Source organism: Natrix helvetica (genome assembly GCF_964273705.1).
Source record: "Natrix helvetica genome assembly, chromosome: 2".
Lineage (NCBI taxonomy): Eukaryota > Metazoa > Chordata > Lepidosauria > Squamata > Natricidae > Natrix > Natrix helvetica.
In genome coordinates this window covers 223,003,214-223,021,532 of record NC_138552.1, presented here as the reverse complement: position 1 = coordinate 223,021,532, position 18,319 = coordinate 223,003,214, and the positions used below count along the sequence as shown (strand labels likewise).

At 43.4% G+C, this 18,319-nt stretch overlaps 1 protein-coding gene across 1 annotated transcript in view; it reads right to left on the bottom strand.

Moving 5' to 3' along the window:
• The window catches only part of WDR64 (WD repeat domain 64), a gene marked incomplete at its 3' end in the record, with an annotated part of 82,749 nt that overhangs the window by 37,334 nt on the left and 27,096 nt on the right, over nt 1-18,319 (bottom strand). The window contains exons 12-18 of the mRNA XM_081943924.1: nt 15,572-15,698; nt 12,431-12,579; nt 11,891-12,014; nt 8,450-8,622; nt 5,412-5,591; nt 4,990-5,117; nt 646-738 (exon numbers count right to left, since the gene is read on the bottom strand). Of these exons, the coding sequence (XP_081800050.1) occupies nt 646-738; nt 4,990-5,117; nt 5,412-5,591; nt 8,450-8,622; nt 11,891-12,014; nt 12,431-12,579; nt 15,572-15,698 (974 nt within the window). The remainder of the gene's footprint in view (nt 1-645; nt 739-4,989; nt 5,118-5,411; nt 5,592-8,449; nt 8,623-11,890; nt 12,015-12,430; nt 12,580-15,571; nt 15,699-18,319) is intronic.

Sequence of the window (18,319 nt, the reverse complement as noted above, 5' to 3'; positions counted from 1 at the left end):
GTCTACAAAACAACTTCAGATAACTAGGAATTTAACAGAATGTGACTAATATACCGTATTTTTCAGAGTAATAAGACGTACCGGTGTATAAGACGCACCAAGATTTTGAAGAGGCAAATTTAACAAAAGGTTTTGCACTCTGCAGACCTCCCCAAAATAGCCCATTTTTTGAAAAGCGGGCATGCATAGCCTTTAGGAGGCTTGTAGAGTGCTCCTGGGCCCAAAACGAGCAAAAAACGGGCAAATGTTGCAAAAATGAGCCCATTTTTTATCAAAAAAGGGCATGCATAGCCTTTAGAAGGCTTCCAGAGTGCTCCTGGGGGCTGGGGGGGGGAAAGGCAAAATGGCCGGGTTTTTTTGCTCATTTTTGTTCTCCCCAGCCCTCAGGAACACCCTGAAAGTCTCCTAAAGGCTATGCACGGCCATTTTTGCAAAGGGGGCAGAGTTTCGGGAGGCCAAAAATTCTGTATTCAATGTATAAGAGGCACCCCGATTTTCACCCTCTTTTTTGAGGGGAAAAGGTGCATCTTATACTCCGAAAAATACGGTAGTTTCCCCTCGCCCTACTTTATCGAAAGGAAAAATAGTACAGCTTCTTAGCCCAGCTACCATAATGTATACATGTTTCATAAAGAATTGACTTACGTCTCAGTGATAATCTCTCGATACAGAAATAGTAAGCAGTTGATTTTAAGTAATCCAGGTCTAGCTGCAGGAATAGCTTTCCGAGTTTTAAACCTGAAAATGAAGATACTTTGTCTGTAGTTTTTTCCACATTTGTTAGATATATTGTTAAATAGTACATCTTTCCTCCCTCAAAGTATGGCCAAAATAATACAGTTTAAAAACTTTGTAAGTTGGTTTCATAATTCATGGTTTCAAAATGATAGTGCAAATAATTGTCTCATCTCAAAAAATCATAAACTGCCATTATAGCAGTGACGTGCAGTCAGGGGAGGCAGGGGAGGCGGAGCCTCACCACTCTCGTCATGAAAATAAAAAAAATTACTCCAGGAAGCCGTGAAAGTGGCTGGGAGAGGCGCGCGGCTTGGTTTAGCCTCCCTGGACATCTCAGCAGCAGCCCCAAGTGTGCCGATCTCGCCATTTTTTACATCGGGCGAGCCCAGGACCCTTGCAAGGGGAATGGGACCACGTGTGCAGGAGGCTCCTCAGCTCCAGCCTCAATCAGCGCAGCCGCGGTCCCCTTCATCTTGCCTCAGGAAGGAGGGGAATGGGACCACGTGTGCAGGGGAAGGGGATCGCGGCTCTGCTAATCTGAGGCTGTGTGCTGAGGAGCCTCCTGCACATGTGGTCCCATTTCCCTTGCAAGGATCACAGGCTCGCCCAATGCAAAAAATGCCTAGGTACCATGTTTCCCCGAAAATACAACCTGTCCTGCGCTCACTGACCTAGCGTTATCCCGAAAGCACCAAGTTACAGGAGCCGGGGGTGGGGGGAGCGCTCACGTTGCTTGCCGCCTTCAATATACCGCTAGGTTGGGGAGTGGCGTTCTGTCCGGCCAGAGGGGAGAGTTGCCGGGCGACTGCTCTCTTGTGAACTGGCTCCCGAAGAGCCGGGCACAGCCACAGGGGCGAAGTAGCCATGAGGTAACTATGCTCACGAGCAGCCGCCCGGAAAATCCCCTCTCTAGCCGGGAAAAGCGCCATTCACTGACCTGAGCAGCCGCCCGGCAAAGCCCCTCTCCAGCCGGGAAAAGCGCCATTCACCAAGCCCTTGCGCAGCTCTCCCAGGCGACCGCCGCTGGCTGCTGCTGCCCGCCGCCGCCCGCCGCCCCGCCGCTCCGCTCCGTGCATAACTTCCAAACTCCAAAACTTCCAGCATCGCCCGCTCTAGGAGTGCTCTCTATGGTGGGCCGGCTGCTGGAAGACTGTCCGGAAAACTCTCTGTCCAGCAGCCGGCCCACCATAGAGAGCACTCCTAGAGCGGCCGATGCTGGAAGTTTTGGAGTTTGGAAGTTATGCACGGAGCGGAGCGGGGCGGCGGCGGGCAGCAGCAGCCAGCAGCGGTCGCCTGGGACAGCTGCGCAAGGGCTTGGTGAATGGCGCTTTTCCCGGCTGGAGAGGGGATTTGCGGGGCGGCTGCTGAGGTCAGTGAATGGCGCTTTTCCCGGCTGGAGAGGGGATTTGCGGGGCGGCTGCTGAGGTCAGTGAATGGCGCTTTTCCCGGCTGGAGAGGGGATTTGCGGGGCGGCTGCTGAGGTCAGTGAATGGCGCTTTTCCCGGCTGGAGAGGGGATTTGCGGGGCGGCTGCTGAGGTCAGTGAATGGCGCTTTTCCCGGCTGGAGAGGGGATTTGCGGGGCGGCTGCTGAGGTCAGTGAATGGTGCTTTTCCCGGCTGGAGAGGGGATTTGCGGGGCGGCTGCTGAGGTCAGTGAATGGCGCTTTTCCCGGCTGGAGAGGGGATTTGCGGGGCGGCTGCTGAGGTCAGTGAATGGCGCTTTTCCCGGCTGGAGAGGGGATTTGCGGGGCGGCTGCTGAGGTCAGTGAATGGCGCTTTTCCCGGCTGGAGAGGGGATTTGCGGGGCGGCTGCTGAGGTCAGTGAATGGCGCTTTTCCCGGCTGGAGAGGGGATTTGCGGGGCGGCTGCTGAGGTCAGTGAATGGCGCTTTTCCCGGCTGGAGAGGGGATTTGCGGGGCGGCTGCTGAGGTCAGTGAATGGCGCTTTTCCCGGCTGGAGAGGGGATTTGCGGGGCGGCTGCTGAGGTCAGTGAATGGCGCTTTTCCTGGCTGGGGAGTTTCCCGGCAACTCTCCCCTCTGGCCGGACAGAATGCCACTCCCCAACCTAGCGGTATACCGAAGGCGGCAAGCAACGTGAGCGCTCCCCCCACCCCCTGCTCCTGTAACTTGGCGCTTTCGGGATAACGCTAGGTCAGTGAGCGCAGGACAGGTTGTATTTTCGGGGAAACACGGTACCCAGGCATTTTTTGCATTGGGCGAGCCCGGGATCCTTGCAAGGGGAATGGGACCACGTGTGCAGGCGGCTCCTCAGCGCACAGCCTCAGATTAGCAGAGCCGCAATCCCCTTCCCCTGCACACGTGGTCCCATTCCCCTCCTTCCTGAGGCAAGATGAAGGGGACCGCGGCTGTGCTGATTGAGGCTGGAGCTGAAGAAATTTGTCCGTTTGGGCTGCGCCCCTGCGATCGGAGCAACCACGTGGTTTGATGACGTCACCAGCCTCACCAGTCATAAACGTCACCGCACGACACTGCATTATAGAATTCCCCCAGGTTGAAAATCTCCAATTAAAACTAAGTGAATTCATTCTTTATACTACTAAAACTCCAAATTTAGCTTTTCAATAATACATAGACCTTTAGTGAATTCAATAAAATTTGCCTAAATGACAAATACCTACTTCTGCAAAAATCTTGCTTGTGCTCGGGATAACTTTTTTATGCTGCTTAAAATCCCATAATTCTAAGAACAAGCTCTTCTGACTTAAAAACACCCACCCACACACTCAACTATCTTTTGGGACTGGTTTTCAAAAGAAGACATTTGCTTTTGGGCCCATCAATTTATCTCTCTTTTGAAGCTTTGCTCTCTTAGCCAGTGGATAAGAATTATTCATCCATTTTAGTAGGAGGGAAGCAATCTCAATTAGCATTTCCAAGAGACTTTCAACATGAAGTAGATTAAAAGCAAAACTGGTGAAAAAATAAGGGCATGGTCTGGGATCCATTCTTTGTATAAATATTCTTTGAAGGAGAGAAGAATGAAGCAGCAAAGAAATTATTTACAGGAACCGTGGTTGCAGGGGAAACGGTTTTGAAGTTCAGCTAAATAGGATACAGAAAGCCAAAGTTATTTCTTCTGCCTTTAGTACAGAATTTTAAAATATGCTCAAGAGAACAATTCCACTGAAACTCTTGGAGATGGCAAACACAGCTATTTCTTATACTGCAGCAAAACTAACCAACATTCTCTCCCCCCACCCTTCTGAACAAGCAAGAACAAGATAATTGGCACAGTGCTCTGCCCAAGTGAATAAAGCCTGGATGGAGGCAAATAGATTGCTGAACCGCACTGCCCTTTACTGAGCTAAAGTTCCCTCTTCTATGCATCTCATCCATTCAATGTCATTTGTCTGTGACTCAGGTTATGCACAGGAGACAATAATTGAGATCTTCACTTCTGGCAATCCATTTTTACCACTCACACTGGGGGAGGGGGAGGGGGGGAGAGACAGCTGAAGAATGTCTCCTAACTCCAGGCCTGAAGGACAGTTGGTGAAGCTGTGTTGACACAAAATGGCTGATTATCTTAGAGAAATTACTTAGTCCTGGATGCTTCCAGGGTTGCCTCAGTCAAAGAGGGAAAAGCACATTTGAAAATCTCTTTGGGAATCTATAGCTTCCTGCCACTTCTTGATTGTAAAAAAAAAAAAATCTATGGTGGCCCAGTGAAGATCAGCAGCAGTAGCAGAGAGAGCTGGGAAATTTTTATCTCCTTTTCCTGCTTCTTTTTCACTCCCACCTCATATGCACAGATGGGACTAGTATTAAAAGTACATTAATAAGGAGAGGGAATTCCTAGATCAGTCCTCTTTTGTGTGATTAGTCTAGTTTGTTTCCAAACCAGAGATAGAATGTAAAAAAAAAATATGTAAATGTTTTTCTCTTTTCAAAATATGGTTGATTTTGGAAAGAGAGCTAAACCCAAGTCAACCCTGGGCTGTTTTGTCTAAAACCACTGATTAGTTTTTGTTGACTGGATGATACCATAGCTTCACCTATGACTCAACTAAGCATGTCATTATGAACAAGATTTAGGGGGATTTACCAATAATTAATCTTCAGATTTGTCTCTGAGTTCCAGTAGCTTATTCTTACTTTAATATTTCTATTTCTCCTTTTCTCACATTGGGAACTGTTATGAGACTGGACATTAAAACATCATTTATCTTGGATAACTGGACATTAGCACTGCCTCTCCACATCCATTATATGATAAAGTGTTTTACTTACATATGTCTGGCTGTGGCAGTTTCAAAATCCCACATGATGATAGAACCATTTGCACTTGCAGTAGCTAACAAAGTGTAACCTTCTACTTTTAACAAATCAAAGCACTTCACTTCAATCTTAGGAGGTAGCTGAAAAATACACAAAGTAAAGCAACTGAAGGACATTGATTGGGAAAGAATAGCTGACCAGAACAGATGGACAATCAAAGACAAACAACACAGAGAAAAGCAACCAAGTGCTTCACAATTCCTTCCAATAATCTTTGTCAATATCCAGATGAACTTATAGAAAGCAAAAAAAAAAAAATCATTTTTTGACTGCTTACTTTTGCTGTGGACCTCAGACACAAATAACTTTCTCAGAATTATTTTCTCTTTCTTCGTGTTTTCTAGAACATATCTAGAAATACAATAGCTCCTCACCTCTACATTTGTGTTTGTGAGATCTGGATCAAGCAGTAGTTGAACGTCTGGGAAAAAATCATTATTTTTTTTGACATTGGGAGACAGTTTTAGGGAAATGAGTGGATAGCCTTGTAAAGCAAATGACACAGCTTCAGGAAGTTCCCAAGTTATGGACATGTAAACTTCACCTTGATTAGCCTAATTGAATAAAGAGTTGAAGATTAATTGACAATCAATCTGGTAAAAAAATTCTAGCTTTGTAAATTACTTTGCATATTATATTATATTATAGAACTATTCTCCAAGGCACCTGAGGGTAGAACAAGAAGCAATGGGTGGAAACTAATCAAGGAGAGAAGCAACTTAGATCTGAGGAGAAATTTCCTGACAGTTAGAACAATTAATCAGTGGAACAGCTTGTCTCCAGAAGTTGTGAATGCCCCAACACTGGAAGTCTTTAAGAAGATGTTGGATAGCTATTTGTCTGAAATGGTATAGGGTTTCCTGCCTAGGCAGGGGGTTGGACTAGAAGACCTCCAAGGTCCCTTCCAACTCTACTATTGTATTGTATTGTATATACATTTGTCCAAGATTAGCAGTAAATGCTATGAACGGTTATACTACTGGTTGACATTCACATCTGGGCATTTCACACAGAGTTACCTTTGGGTAGATTCATTTCAAAGTAATCATTTATGTAGAATACTTCAATAGTTTTAAAACTGAGATGAGTTTGAGGGCTGCACAACACATTGCTATCATTAACAAAGGCTTTAAGTTTCCAGTCAGCACAAATAGTTATGATCAGCCAGCAGTATGTCAGAAACTGAATGCCGCATTGATTAGAAATGTAAGGGGATGCAATCCAAGAGGCAGTTCTGGGCTCAACAAGCTTTTGAGGCATAATTAATTAAATCAACTCTAACATAATGTCTTCAGGACAAATGACTGAAGTAAACATCTGGTGAAAAACATGTTTTTAGAGTCTCTTCTAAAAAGCCTAAATTAGATGATTAAAAAGATAATTCCCAATAAAAATACTAGTCATAATACCTAGGAAACGTTTTGCATTCTCATTCAATGGGCAGCCACATGAGGATTTAGGTACATTTAGCATGCCCTTATTAAAAAAAATTATTAGGAACTGAAAATAATTGTGCATCTTCTCGATACATTATTTCAGAGGCTCCAGCATGGTATATCCACACTAAGAATGTATAGGGATTATCTTTCTCTTGAGGTTTGAGCGAGTTAAGACTGAATTGTTGTATTTTAAAAGGGAGCTGTCAGACCTGCCTCAGTTTTAGCCTTAAGAATGATCCTTAATTCCATTTGTTGAGAAAGGTATAGTTTCCTAGCGGTCAAGTGAAATACAATAGTGCAAAGCCAGAACTGAAATTCACATGCCAAAAACCTCAGGTCCAACTTCCCTTCCCTTAGGTACCGCCCCACGCTGGCTTTCCCAATGCCCAATCAAATTCAAATATGTTTTCAGAAGGGTTGCTTCAAGTGTGGGTTGGTATGCGGCTGTACTCTCAGCCAGCCGACCTTAAAACCATGTTTCAGGGAGATACAGTATAATACAATAGCAGAGTTGGAAGGGACCTTGGAGGTCTTCTAGGACTAGAAAGACAACCCCCTAAATAGGCAGGAAATGAACTTTTCATTTTCCTAGAATCCTCCCCTCTCCCATCCAGTCCCCTAGAGTTCAAGGCGGCCTGGCACTGAGCGATAGCAAAAGGCAAGCATGTAGTGGCAGCTGACAGAAGCTTAAGGTATTTTTTTTCAATCCAGGCCATTTAGAGGGCATTTTAGAAGTTTTGTGCTAGTATTTAATGATTTATTAGCTTAGAATGTATTTTATATGATTATAAGTTAATGAGGATGGTTGTGGGATTTGAACCTGGGATGTGTTACATATTAGGCAGATTTGTTAGTCACTACACCACAGGCTCTCCTCCTTTTATCAGCTAATTTTTGGGCATACCAGGGGTTGTAACACAAACACACACACACACATATATATATATGATTCAGATTGTGAAAAGACCCGAATACCACAAGACCAGCATACCTACACCCATTAAAATCTATGAAAACAAACAAATATATATATATTTGGGCATACCAGGGGTCTATAATATATAGTAAATAATATATATGAATATATAGGGGTAAATAATATATATGAATATGAATATTTAAATAGATATAGGAAGTCTTTGGCTAATTGTGGTAATTGGGACCAGGAATTCGGTGCTACATGGTGAGTTCAATGTCATATTGTCATGTTGATTCAGAATTGAATTTCTAGTTGTGGTTGCTAAACAAATACTGCTTGGTCATTAAGCATGACAACATGTGCAATCTCTTGCTGGCTTCCCTATTGACTGTGCTTGTTGGAAGTTGACAGAGAAGGTCGCAAATGATGAACAGTGACTGCAGGATGCTGCAATTTTCATAAGTGTCAACAAGCTGCCAAATGCCTAAATCATGATCACATGACACATGAACCATAGGTCTCCTTATTCAGTCCTACTGTAACTTCTTGTTCAGTGCTACCAGTTGCTGAATGAATGATCGTTAACCAAGGACTACCTGTAATAGAGATGAGAAAATTCTTGATGGGATTAAGAGGATTAGAACAGAATTCATAAACAGGATATAATCAATAAAGAAAAATAGAATAAATATGTAAACCATTTATTTGTTAGATTTGTGGAAATTTAATTCTACCTTAATTGTTTGAAGGGGGACAATCTTTGATATATTAAAGCTGTAATTCTGCACAAATGTATTTGGAATATCAAGATGTAAATACTTGAGAGGAAGTATTTCACAATGCTGATAACTGAGCCCTACAGAGATTCTCTAATTTGGGACTGTCTTGCTATGTTGGGATTACAGCTAACATAATAGCAAACTTGGTCATAGGGAGTTAAAATCCTAACAAATGTGGAAAAGCCATAGTTAAGAGAGACAGGGTTCCTTGACTTTTGAAATTGAGAACAAAGTTAAGCAAATGAAATAGAAGATGTAACAATCAAAGCTCAAACCTGAACAATTTTGATCAGCCCACTGTACTCCAAGACCAGGACCACATGCTTACTCTCACTGGCTTTCAGGTAGACCATCTGCATCAGCCAATGTTCGTTGACCGTGATTTCCCTGCCCAAGGGCAATATTTTAAGTACCTGACCACTTCCAAAATCCCATAATTTCACAGTCCCTAAATGTGTAATAAAACAGAAGGAATGTCACTCTTCATAGAAATAACAAATAGCTGTGTGCTACTGACTACAAAGTTTGCCCTTAACTATTTGAAATACATGTAGAACAATACAGACCGATTGTGTGAAAAGTCTATTCTCTAACGCTTTGCTAAGGGATATTTGTCACTACTGTAAATGGTGCACAGACAATGTTATAAGACCAAAAGAATTCTCAATTGATCTTTCTTTCCCCCTAATATGGCGGCGTGCTCAGATGCTGCGGTTTTGAGCTCCTGGTGCCACAGAAGAGTTAGGCAAAAACTAGTCGGTACTCGCAGGGAGTTATTAAAGATTGGATCTTCTAGTCGACTAGATATTACCAGCGACTTCCAGCAGTCTCATAATATACCGAGTGACATAGTAAGACTGCCAGGCTCTCCATGGATCGCTGTTGGGCCTAGGAGGTGGTGGAGCAAAAGCAGAAGGGGGGGATGCAGAGCTGGTTTGCTACTTCGGTTACGGAAGCAGCCTCACAGACCAGCATTATGAAGCATTTTTCTAACCAACTCTAGATCCTTTGTCCACAAAACTGATGAACTAGAGCTATGGATGGCAGCGAATAAGCTCATTCGTGACTGCTGTGTGATGATCATCAGAGAGACCTGGCTTCATCCACTTGTACTGGATGCATCAGTGGAGCTAACTAACCGCACCACACACCACTTTGACAGAAACAGCAGCTCTGGTAAAAGCAAAGGTGGAGGACTTTGTATTTACACACATAATAACTGGTGTACTAACAGTAGAGTTGCTTACACTCACTGTTCTGCAGATGTAGAATTCTTAACTGTCATTTGTCGGCCATTTTATTTACCTAGAGAGATTTCTGTTATCACTGCTGTCTATATTCCACCTGATGCAAATGTTAGCGCAGCACTCTCTAAGTTACATGACACCATCGAGCGGCAGCAGCAAACTTATCCTGAGGGCACTTTTATCGTGGCTGGGGATTTTAATCAAGCCAGTCTAAAGTCTGTTCTCCCTAAGTTTGTGCAGTATGTGCAGTGTAGCACCAGAGGTAAGAATACTCTAGACCAGTGATGGCGAACCTTTTTTGGCTCGCGTGCCACAAGTGGGGGGAGCGCAGGGGGGTCGAGTGCGGGCGTGCCGCACCCATAATGCAACGCGCGACACCCCCCAGTGCGCATGCACGCACAACGCGCGACACCCCCATTTTTACATGTTTTTTTGCCTTCCCCAGGCTCCAGGGGCTTTATAGGAGCCTGGGGAGGGCGAAATGAGCCTCCCCCGACCCCCCGGAGGCCCTCCGGAGGCTTCAGGGACCGTCCGGAGGCTTCCCTGAAGCCTTCGGAGCACTTAAAACCACCCTCCGAGCAAACCGGAAGTGACTTCCGGGTTGCTCGGAGGGTCGTTTTAAGCATTCCGAAGGCATCAGGGAAGCCTCGGATGGTCCCTGAAGCCTTCGGAGCGCTTAAAACCACCCTCCGAGCAAACCAGAAGTGACTTCTGGGTTGTTCGGAGGGTCGTTTTAAGCGTTCCAAAGGCATCAGGGAAGCCTTGGAGGGTCCCTGAAGCCTTCGGAACGCTTAAAGCGACCCTCCGAGCAACCCGGAAGTCACTTCCGGTTTGCTCGGAGGGTGGTTTTAAGCGTTCCGAAGGCTTCAGGGATGGTCCCTGAAGCCTCCGGGGGGGGGGGGGAGGCTCTTTTTGCCCTCCCAGGCTCCTATAAAGCCTCTGGAGCCTGGGGAAGGCGAAAAATAGCTTTTAAAAAGGTGAACTCAGCTGGCCAGCGCGCGCATGCCATAGGTTCGCCATCACGGCTCTAGACCATATGTACTCAAACTTAAGACAGGCATATAGAGCAATCCCCCTCTCCCATCTGGGTACGTCTGACCACATCTCTCTGCTACTGTGCCCAAAGTATATCCCCCTTAGAAAAGGATGTGACCAGTCTTGAAAATTGTCAAAATCTGGCCAGAGAGCACTCTACCAGTTGCAGGACTGCTTTGAGACTACCAAGTGGGGTATATTTGAACATTTGGAGCTGCAAGAATTCACTGACACTGTACTCTCATACATTAAAACATGCACAGACAATGTAACAGTGAATAAGCGCATCAGAGTTTACAGTAACCTCTGCTGAATGTCAGCAGAGGTACAATCACTTCTGAGAGCCCAAAACTCCACCTTCAAGGCAGGAAACGAAGACAAATACAATGAAGCCAGGGCAAACTTGAGAAGAGGCATTAAGGCGGCTAAACAGAAATACAAACAAAAGGTAGAGAAGTATCTGGAAAATAATAACTCAAGACAGGTGTGGCAGGAGCTACAACATCTAAGTATAGGGGCAACACGAAAAAAATAGCCAATGTTAATGCCCTGCTAGTAGAGGAGCTAAATAACTTCTTCAGCCACTTTGAGGTCAAAAAGATCAGTCTCTGTAGCTCTAGCCCAAAGGCCCTCTGACCTCCAGCCACTCACCCTGGATGAACATCAAGTGAGAGCTGAGCTGAAGGCTGTAAATCCCAACAAAGCTGCAGGTCCAGACGGGGTGTTGGGGAAAGTGGTAAAAACCTGTGCCGACCAATTAACAGGGGTCCTGACAAGGATTTTAAACCTCTCCCTGCAACAGGCTAGAGTCCCATCATGCTTGAAAGCAGCCACAATTATCCCAGTTCTGAAGAAAGCAGCCATAAAAAGCTTGAATGACTATAGATGTAATATAAAGTATTACAGTATGGTGTGCTGGTTTAACAGCTGCGGATAGAAAGGCACTACAGAGAGTGATCAATTCGGCAGAAGAAACCATTGGTTGCCCTCTGACACCACTGGATGACATCGCCAGATCTCGCTGCTTTAGCAGAGTAAGGAAGATACTCAGAGATGATTCACACCCTGGTCAGTGTCTCTTTGCACTTCTACCATCAGGCAGAAGACATCAAAGTATAGCCAGCCGAGCAAACAGGTTTAAAGATAGTTTCTATCCTTGGGCTGTCAGACTTTTAAATACAACCACAATCTCTCCATGCACACGCTAGTTTTTTTCTTTTTCTTTCTTTTTTCGTTTCTGTTATAATTTTGCACCAGTGAGGTTAAAACCAATATCGTTGTATTTAAGTACAATGACAATAAAGATTATACATACGCTTATGATGTCACTATGGAGCACAGAAAGCATGATTTACTGAACTAGCTTTATGGCTCCTTGAAAAATACAGCAAATTATCTTTAAAGGGTTATTTTAGGGACTAATTATGTCGCTACCATCACATGCTCCAGTAGCAAGATGAAATCCATTTTTATCAACTGCTGCACATGTCAACTCAACTCCTGGCCCATGAGCATCTTCAATCTGGTATATTAGCTGTCCTGTTTCCAATTCCCAGACCTAAAAATAAAACAGATTATACACAATTCAGCAGGCTAACTACAAGGGATTCCAAAAATAACTTGAACAGGTATTACTTTTTTAAAAAAATGTATGTACTAAGTCTTAAACTAGAAGAATGAGAGGAATTGATTGAGTTTGAGAAAGGAATACTGAAAAGTATTCCAATTTCTCCTTGATTTAATAGAAAATTCAGTAATTCCTTTGGGCTTGCAGTTCAACTGTTTTCCCCAAATGAAAGAAATGAAGTAATTTATTCATCCCGCTTCACCCATCTCTGGGAAAGACAAGTTCCAAAATGGCATTTAAAATTGCATGTGCGCGTGGTAAGAATACCCTAGTTTATGTATTTGTCCAAACGGGGAAAAATTTTTCTTTTGTTTTACAACTGTAAGGCTCATAAGACTTATACTCACCTTTACAATAGACTCAGAGCAGATACTTAGAACTTGGTGAAAAACTTTATTGTAAACCAGCACACTGATGCTCCTTTCATGGGACTGGGGGACTTGTTTCGTGTCTTGGATCATCCGAGTGAGAGGATAAATATCGATGACTGCCGATCCTGGGATTTACAGAATTGCATTAAATCTAGAAAATACTTACATTTTCATTGAAAATTTTTGATGCCAGTCTGACCTCAAGCATGTTCTTGCTACTGTAGGCAGCTTGAAGGTATTATATGTCTGATCAAATTAAATTATTGCTAGAATTTCGTGCACTGCAATATTGCATTTACTCTTCCAAAAACTTGTTTCATGCACACATTCAAAAACCAAACCCTTAAATCTTATGCAAATGAAAATTAAGAGATGATTTTTTTCTTTTGTCTATAGTCTACAGCAAGGACAGGGAATATTTGACAGGCTGGAGGCCTCAGTTCTACTTGCTTTTTTCCTATTTTATGAATCATAATACAAAGCCCTTAGTGCTAAAAAGGGAAATCTTGTGGCTTGCAAACTGCAGGGAAAACATCTCATGTTCAGCTAATGCAATAGAATGTGACAATGACACAGTGGCTGAATCCCAGTGGATTTCTGAAAGGTCTCAGAGCAGCAGGAAGGAAAATAGTGCAGGAGAAATCTTTTTATGAGAATGAGATGGCATTGTCAGGTTTCACAGCAGATTGGGCAATAAATCTCTGCAGAATTCAGCCTTGCATGTAGATATTTTAGGATACAAAAAGTGGAAATTCTGTCTCTGCATGCAAGTTTAAGCATAGAAAATGGGATACAAGCTATGTTGACTACATTCATGAGTCATTGACCAAATATAGCTGAGCTGGTCATCCAGAAAATGATGTTTTTTCTGTTATGTGGACTGCCAGATAAAGAGAAAATGTAGGATATACCAGTATCACATCTACAAAGTAAAGGCCGAATGGTCTTAATGTTGCCTTGCTTGTTTATGTACTAGATGTCCCCAGGAATGTCTACAGCAGGGGTGTCAAAATCAATTTCATTAAGGGTCACATCAGGGTTGTGTTTGACCTCAGGGGCCAGGTGGGCATGGCCAGCTAGACTTAAGTTATGTCAGGGGCACCTGTGATGGCCTGAGTGCTCTGTCAGTGGCCCTCCTGAGCTCCCTTTTTGTTGGCAAAGGGTTGCAGGAGATGCCGAGCTCAATTTTCACTGGCAGAGGCACCGTGGGCCAGTCCTTCGCTGTTTCCAGGGCAGCCCTGTGGCCAGATCCGGCTTGTGGGCCTTGTGTATACAGCATGTATACTTCAATATTTTGGGGACAGACTAAATACCTCTGATGAATTCCCTGATCTGCCATAGATGCATTAGCAATAAGCACCTGAATCTTCAGTTACATTCCGTGGCATGAAAGCAACATCCTCAGTAATATCACCTTCTGTTATCTGTTTTAAGTATCTTTTATTTGTCTTTAAAATATATATTTTTTGTCTTCCAGTGTAGGCAGGGGTGGGTTGCTGCTGATGTTACTGCTGGTTCGCTTCACTCGCGTGCACACCCGCCATGCATTGCTTGTGCATGCACAGTTATCTGTACATTGTTCTGTGCATGTGCAGAACATTATGAAATGACAAAAAACCATGCTGGCAACGGCATGGGCAACCAGGGAACCGGTTAGGGGCGTGGCCAGCCTGCCATCTCTACCGGTTCAGCGACCTAGTCACAATTGCTACTACCAGTTTGCCCGAACTGGTGCAAATCGGTAGTAACCCACCTCTGAATGTAGGTATATTGATACATTCAATGTCCCTTTTACATGTCTTTTTCTAATTTCAAATTGTCATATGTTGCTTTCTTCATAGCAAAGTCACCAAACTTCTGTTAAATATCTTGATAACTCTTTAATGCCTCATGTCCAATAATACAATTGAAATGTGATGACTCAAACTGTGCGCAAAAGCCCATCCTCATTTATACAACAGATTTCTAAAAAGTGTTACTTTAATACTTTTGAACAATTTCTCTGAACATTTGCACAAGTTTCCGCTGTAAACAATTAACTGCATTGCAAGATCAGGTAAACACAAACAATTGAATGAAATATAATGCCTTCAATGTTACAAGTTGCCAACAAATCCAAGCACTGGCATTCTAAAATCTGCATCATTTATCATCTGTTATTTCACTTCAGTTAGCAGAGTCTTGCTGTAAGAATGGATTATTTTGCTACTGTTTATGAACTGGAAGCCTATGACCCAGAAATGAAATGTCAGTTCATAAAATATAATCACAAAGCTTCACATGGAGGAAGAGGAGGATTAGAAGAAAGAAATTGGCAGTTTTTTGAGATTCAGATGTTATTCACATGATTTCTTTCAAATGGACCCAACTGTCAACTCAGAGCACTACATTGCAAATCTCAAAACTTCGAAACAATAATAAAAAGTGCTGAAGGAAATTTTTGCTGCAACATGGCAGCACCAGGCCTCGCACCACACAAGCCACTCTCTCTGTTATGCTCTATTCACCATACAGTCCAAATTTGGCACCATATGCCTTCCACCTTTCTCCAAAATTGAAACAATGCATTTGTGGAGTCTCTGTTTGATTCAAGTGAAGTGGTGAAAAACTCTGTCAGGATCTCACTGAAGAGTAAAGGTATACAGTTGTTTTGTGATGGCTTTAAGAAACTTGTCCATTGTTGGAAGACAACTGTAGCAAATCAAGTGGAAAATGCAGATAGCAAGAGTTCATTTCAAGGATTATTTTCCTGTATCATAAAATATTCCTATTTAAAATAAAATTACGGAGGCATCACTTTTCATACATACTTGCTATCTTCTACAATTTTAGGCAAAATCCACTCTTAAGTGAACAGACTTCAAGTATGCAAATTAGTTTTTCTACCATTATTTCCTTCAACAATTGTTCATGGGCCTGAAAACTGCCTTGAAGGGCTTGAAAATGTTTTGAAGAATATTTGGGGAAGTTAAGTTCTCAAGACTGCAGAGCAGTTGGAGAAACTGATCTTAAGGTTAAAATATTACCTTCCATTATCAGAAAGATATTGTTGGTTCTGATCCAGGATATCAGCAAGCCTGTTTATAATCAATAGCCACATATTTTTCTCATACCCACCTGCAATAAGTGTTCCGTGGGCATTATCAAATACCATAGCAAAAATTTGTGACTCTCTGAGTACCCCTTGAACATCATGGAATACTTGCATCAATGAAAGCGTCTGGATATCCCACACTCTGAAAATCTAAAGGAACGATAAGAAATATGATGTGCGGTAAATAAGTGCAAAAACAAAATATTCAAAATATGTTGTACTTCCTTGTACTTCCCTGTGTAATGCCTCAATATACAATATACAAAACAAAATGAAAGAATGAGATAGGCATATTAGTGTTCTTCCTATTGTTTGCTTATCTTACCATAGCATATGTATTATATGTATATTCTGCTACACACATTAGAACATACTCTTATTTTATTCTCACGATTCTGTGAAAATGATCAGCCCCAATTCAATTAATTTCAACACCAAATTATGGAGCAAAACTAGATGTCCAGAGAGCAAGTTGAGCATTAACCATAGGTACATTGATTCCTTTTGTGTTAGAGAAGAATCCAAGCCCCCTGCCATTAAGACACTGCAGATAGAATAGCATCAGACCATGAGTGGGTTCCTACCGGCGTTGGTACGTTTGCTTTGCGCACACACGAAACATGCATTGCTCTATACATGATTGTATGAATTTAGACACGAGGATAGTTGGGAGGTTCCAGTAGATTTGTTTGGAACATTTGGATGTGTCTATGATAAATTGCATTAGGGAGCTTCTGTAGTATTCACAGCAACAAAACTCACTCTTTCGGTTCTGGGAAAAAACCCCACAGAATTTGCCCTGGGGCCCTAGCAAAATCTGCAATGAGAATCCACTATGCATGCTAGGAGTGCATGGGATATTTTTACTTTTAAAAGGCATGCTTAAAGAAGTATGATAAAACACATTAGTATATAGCAGGGATGGGTTCCTACACAAACCGGTACCAGTTCGCTTCGCGCATGCTTTACTGGCTGGTTCGCTGTATATGGTTCTGTGCATGTGTGAAGACCATTAAAAGCTAATAAAAAGGATGTCAGCAATGGCAATGGAAACCGGGGAACCAGTTTGGGGGCATGGCCATCATTGGTCGCTGCTGGTTCTGTGACCCAGGTCAGATTACCACTACCGGTTCGGCCGAACCAGGCCACATCAGGAGCAATCCACCTCTGGTATATAGCTAAGTCATCATCATTTTATCTGAGGTTATAAACAATGAGTGAGAGCCAGTTTGGTGCAGTGGTTAAGGCACCAGGCTAGAAACCAGAACTCCATGAGTTCTAGTTCTGCTTTAGGTACAAAGCCAACTGGGTGATCTTGGGCCAATCACTCCCTCTCAGCTCTAAGAAGCAGGCAATGGCAAACCACTTCTGAAAAAAGCCTTGCCAAAAAAACTGCAGGGACGTATCGAGGCAGCCTCTGAGAACTGGACTTGATTGAATGGAAGAAAAGTTACTGCTTATTTCTGTCAAATTATCTAGATTTGTAGCTGAATTGTTTTAAGTCTTTTGACATAGCAATCCCTTTGCATATTAACTTAGACATAAGTGCCACTGTCTATAAGATTCTTCTTAGGCAGCGTAGGTATTCAAAACAAAGCATGGGATCTTGGCTCAGGGGAACCAGTGAGATGTGGGAAAAGAAAAATCACATTATTATTTAAATCCTACAACTATGTAGTTTTGCTGAGGGCAGAAAACCTTCATTATTCGCTCCAATAATTTCTGAGACCATTATACCAAATGTTCTCAATAAAATACAGTCCAAATTGCCACTAAAGTAGGAAGAGGCAGTGCAAGACCCTGCAGATATAGCTTAATTACAACTCCAAACATCCCTGACAATTGGTTATTCTGACTTGATGCAGGGAATTGTTGCCCAAAAATACGTGGAATGCCTGTGGTAAAAATGAAGAGGTTGAAGCTAAACATACCTTTATTTATTTATTTATTTCTTGGATTTCTAAACCGCCCCCTCTCCCAGAAAGGGACTCGGGGCGGTGTACAGTCAAATGCAGATAAAAATACAATAGTAATATAAAACAATTAAATACATTTGGATGGAGGAGATAACGCTGTGCAAGAAATAAATAGACTATAAAAAACCCTAAAAACACCCCAATTAAAACCCAAACCCAATTAAGATATATCCCGGGAGGTAAACTAAGAGAGTGCCAGGCCAGCTGATTGAAATAGGTGAGTCTTTAATTTCTGACGGAAGGAACGGAGGTCGGTGGTAGTTCGAATGTCGGGGGAGAGGTCATTCCAGAGGGTTGGGCCCATCACAGAGAAGGACCTACTCCTAGGTGTCGCCCGCTGGCATTGCCTAGCGGATGGCACCAGGAGGAGTCCCTCTCTGTGTGAGCGGATAGGTCGCAGGGACGTGTGTGGAAGGATGCGATCCTGCAGATAACTAGGTCCTATGCCATGGAGCGCTTTAAAGATGGTGATCAGTACCTTGAAACGCACCCGAAAGGCCACAGGTAGCCAGTGCAGCTCGCGCAGGAGAGGTGTTACATGGGAGTAACGTGTACTCCCCATGATAACCCGCACGGCTGCGTTCTGAACTAGCTGCAGTCTCCGGATGCGTCCCAAGGGAAGCCCCATGTAGAGGGCATTGCAGTAGTCCAGGCGAGACGTCACCAGCGCATGAGTGACAGTGCGCAGGGCACTCCGGTCCAGTAGGGGGCGCAATTGGCGCACCAGGCGAACCTGGTGGAACGCCCCCCTTGCCACGGCTGCCACATGGTCCTCCATTGACAGCCGGGCATCAA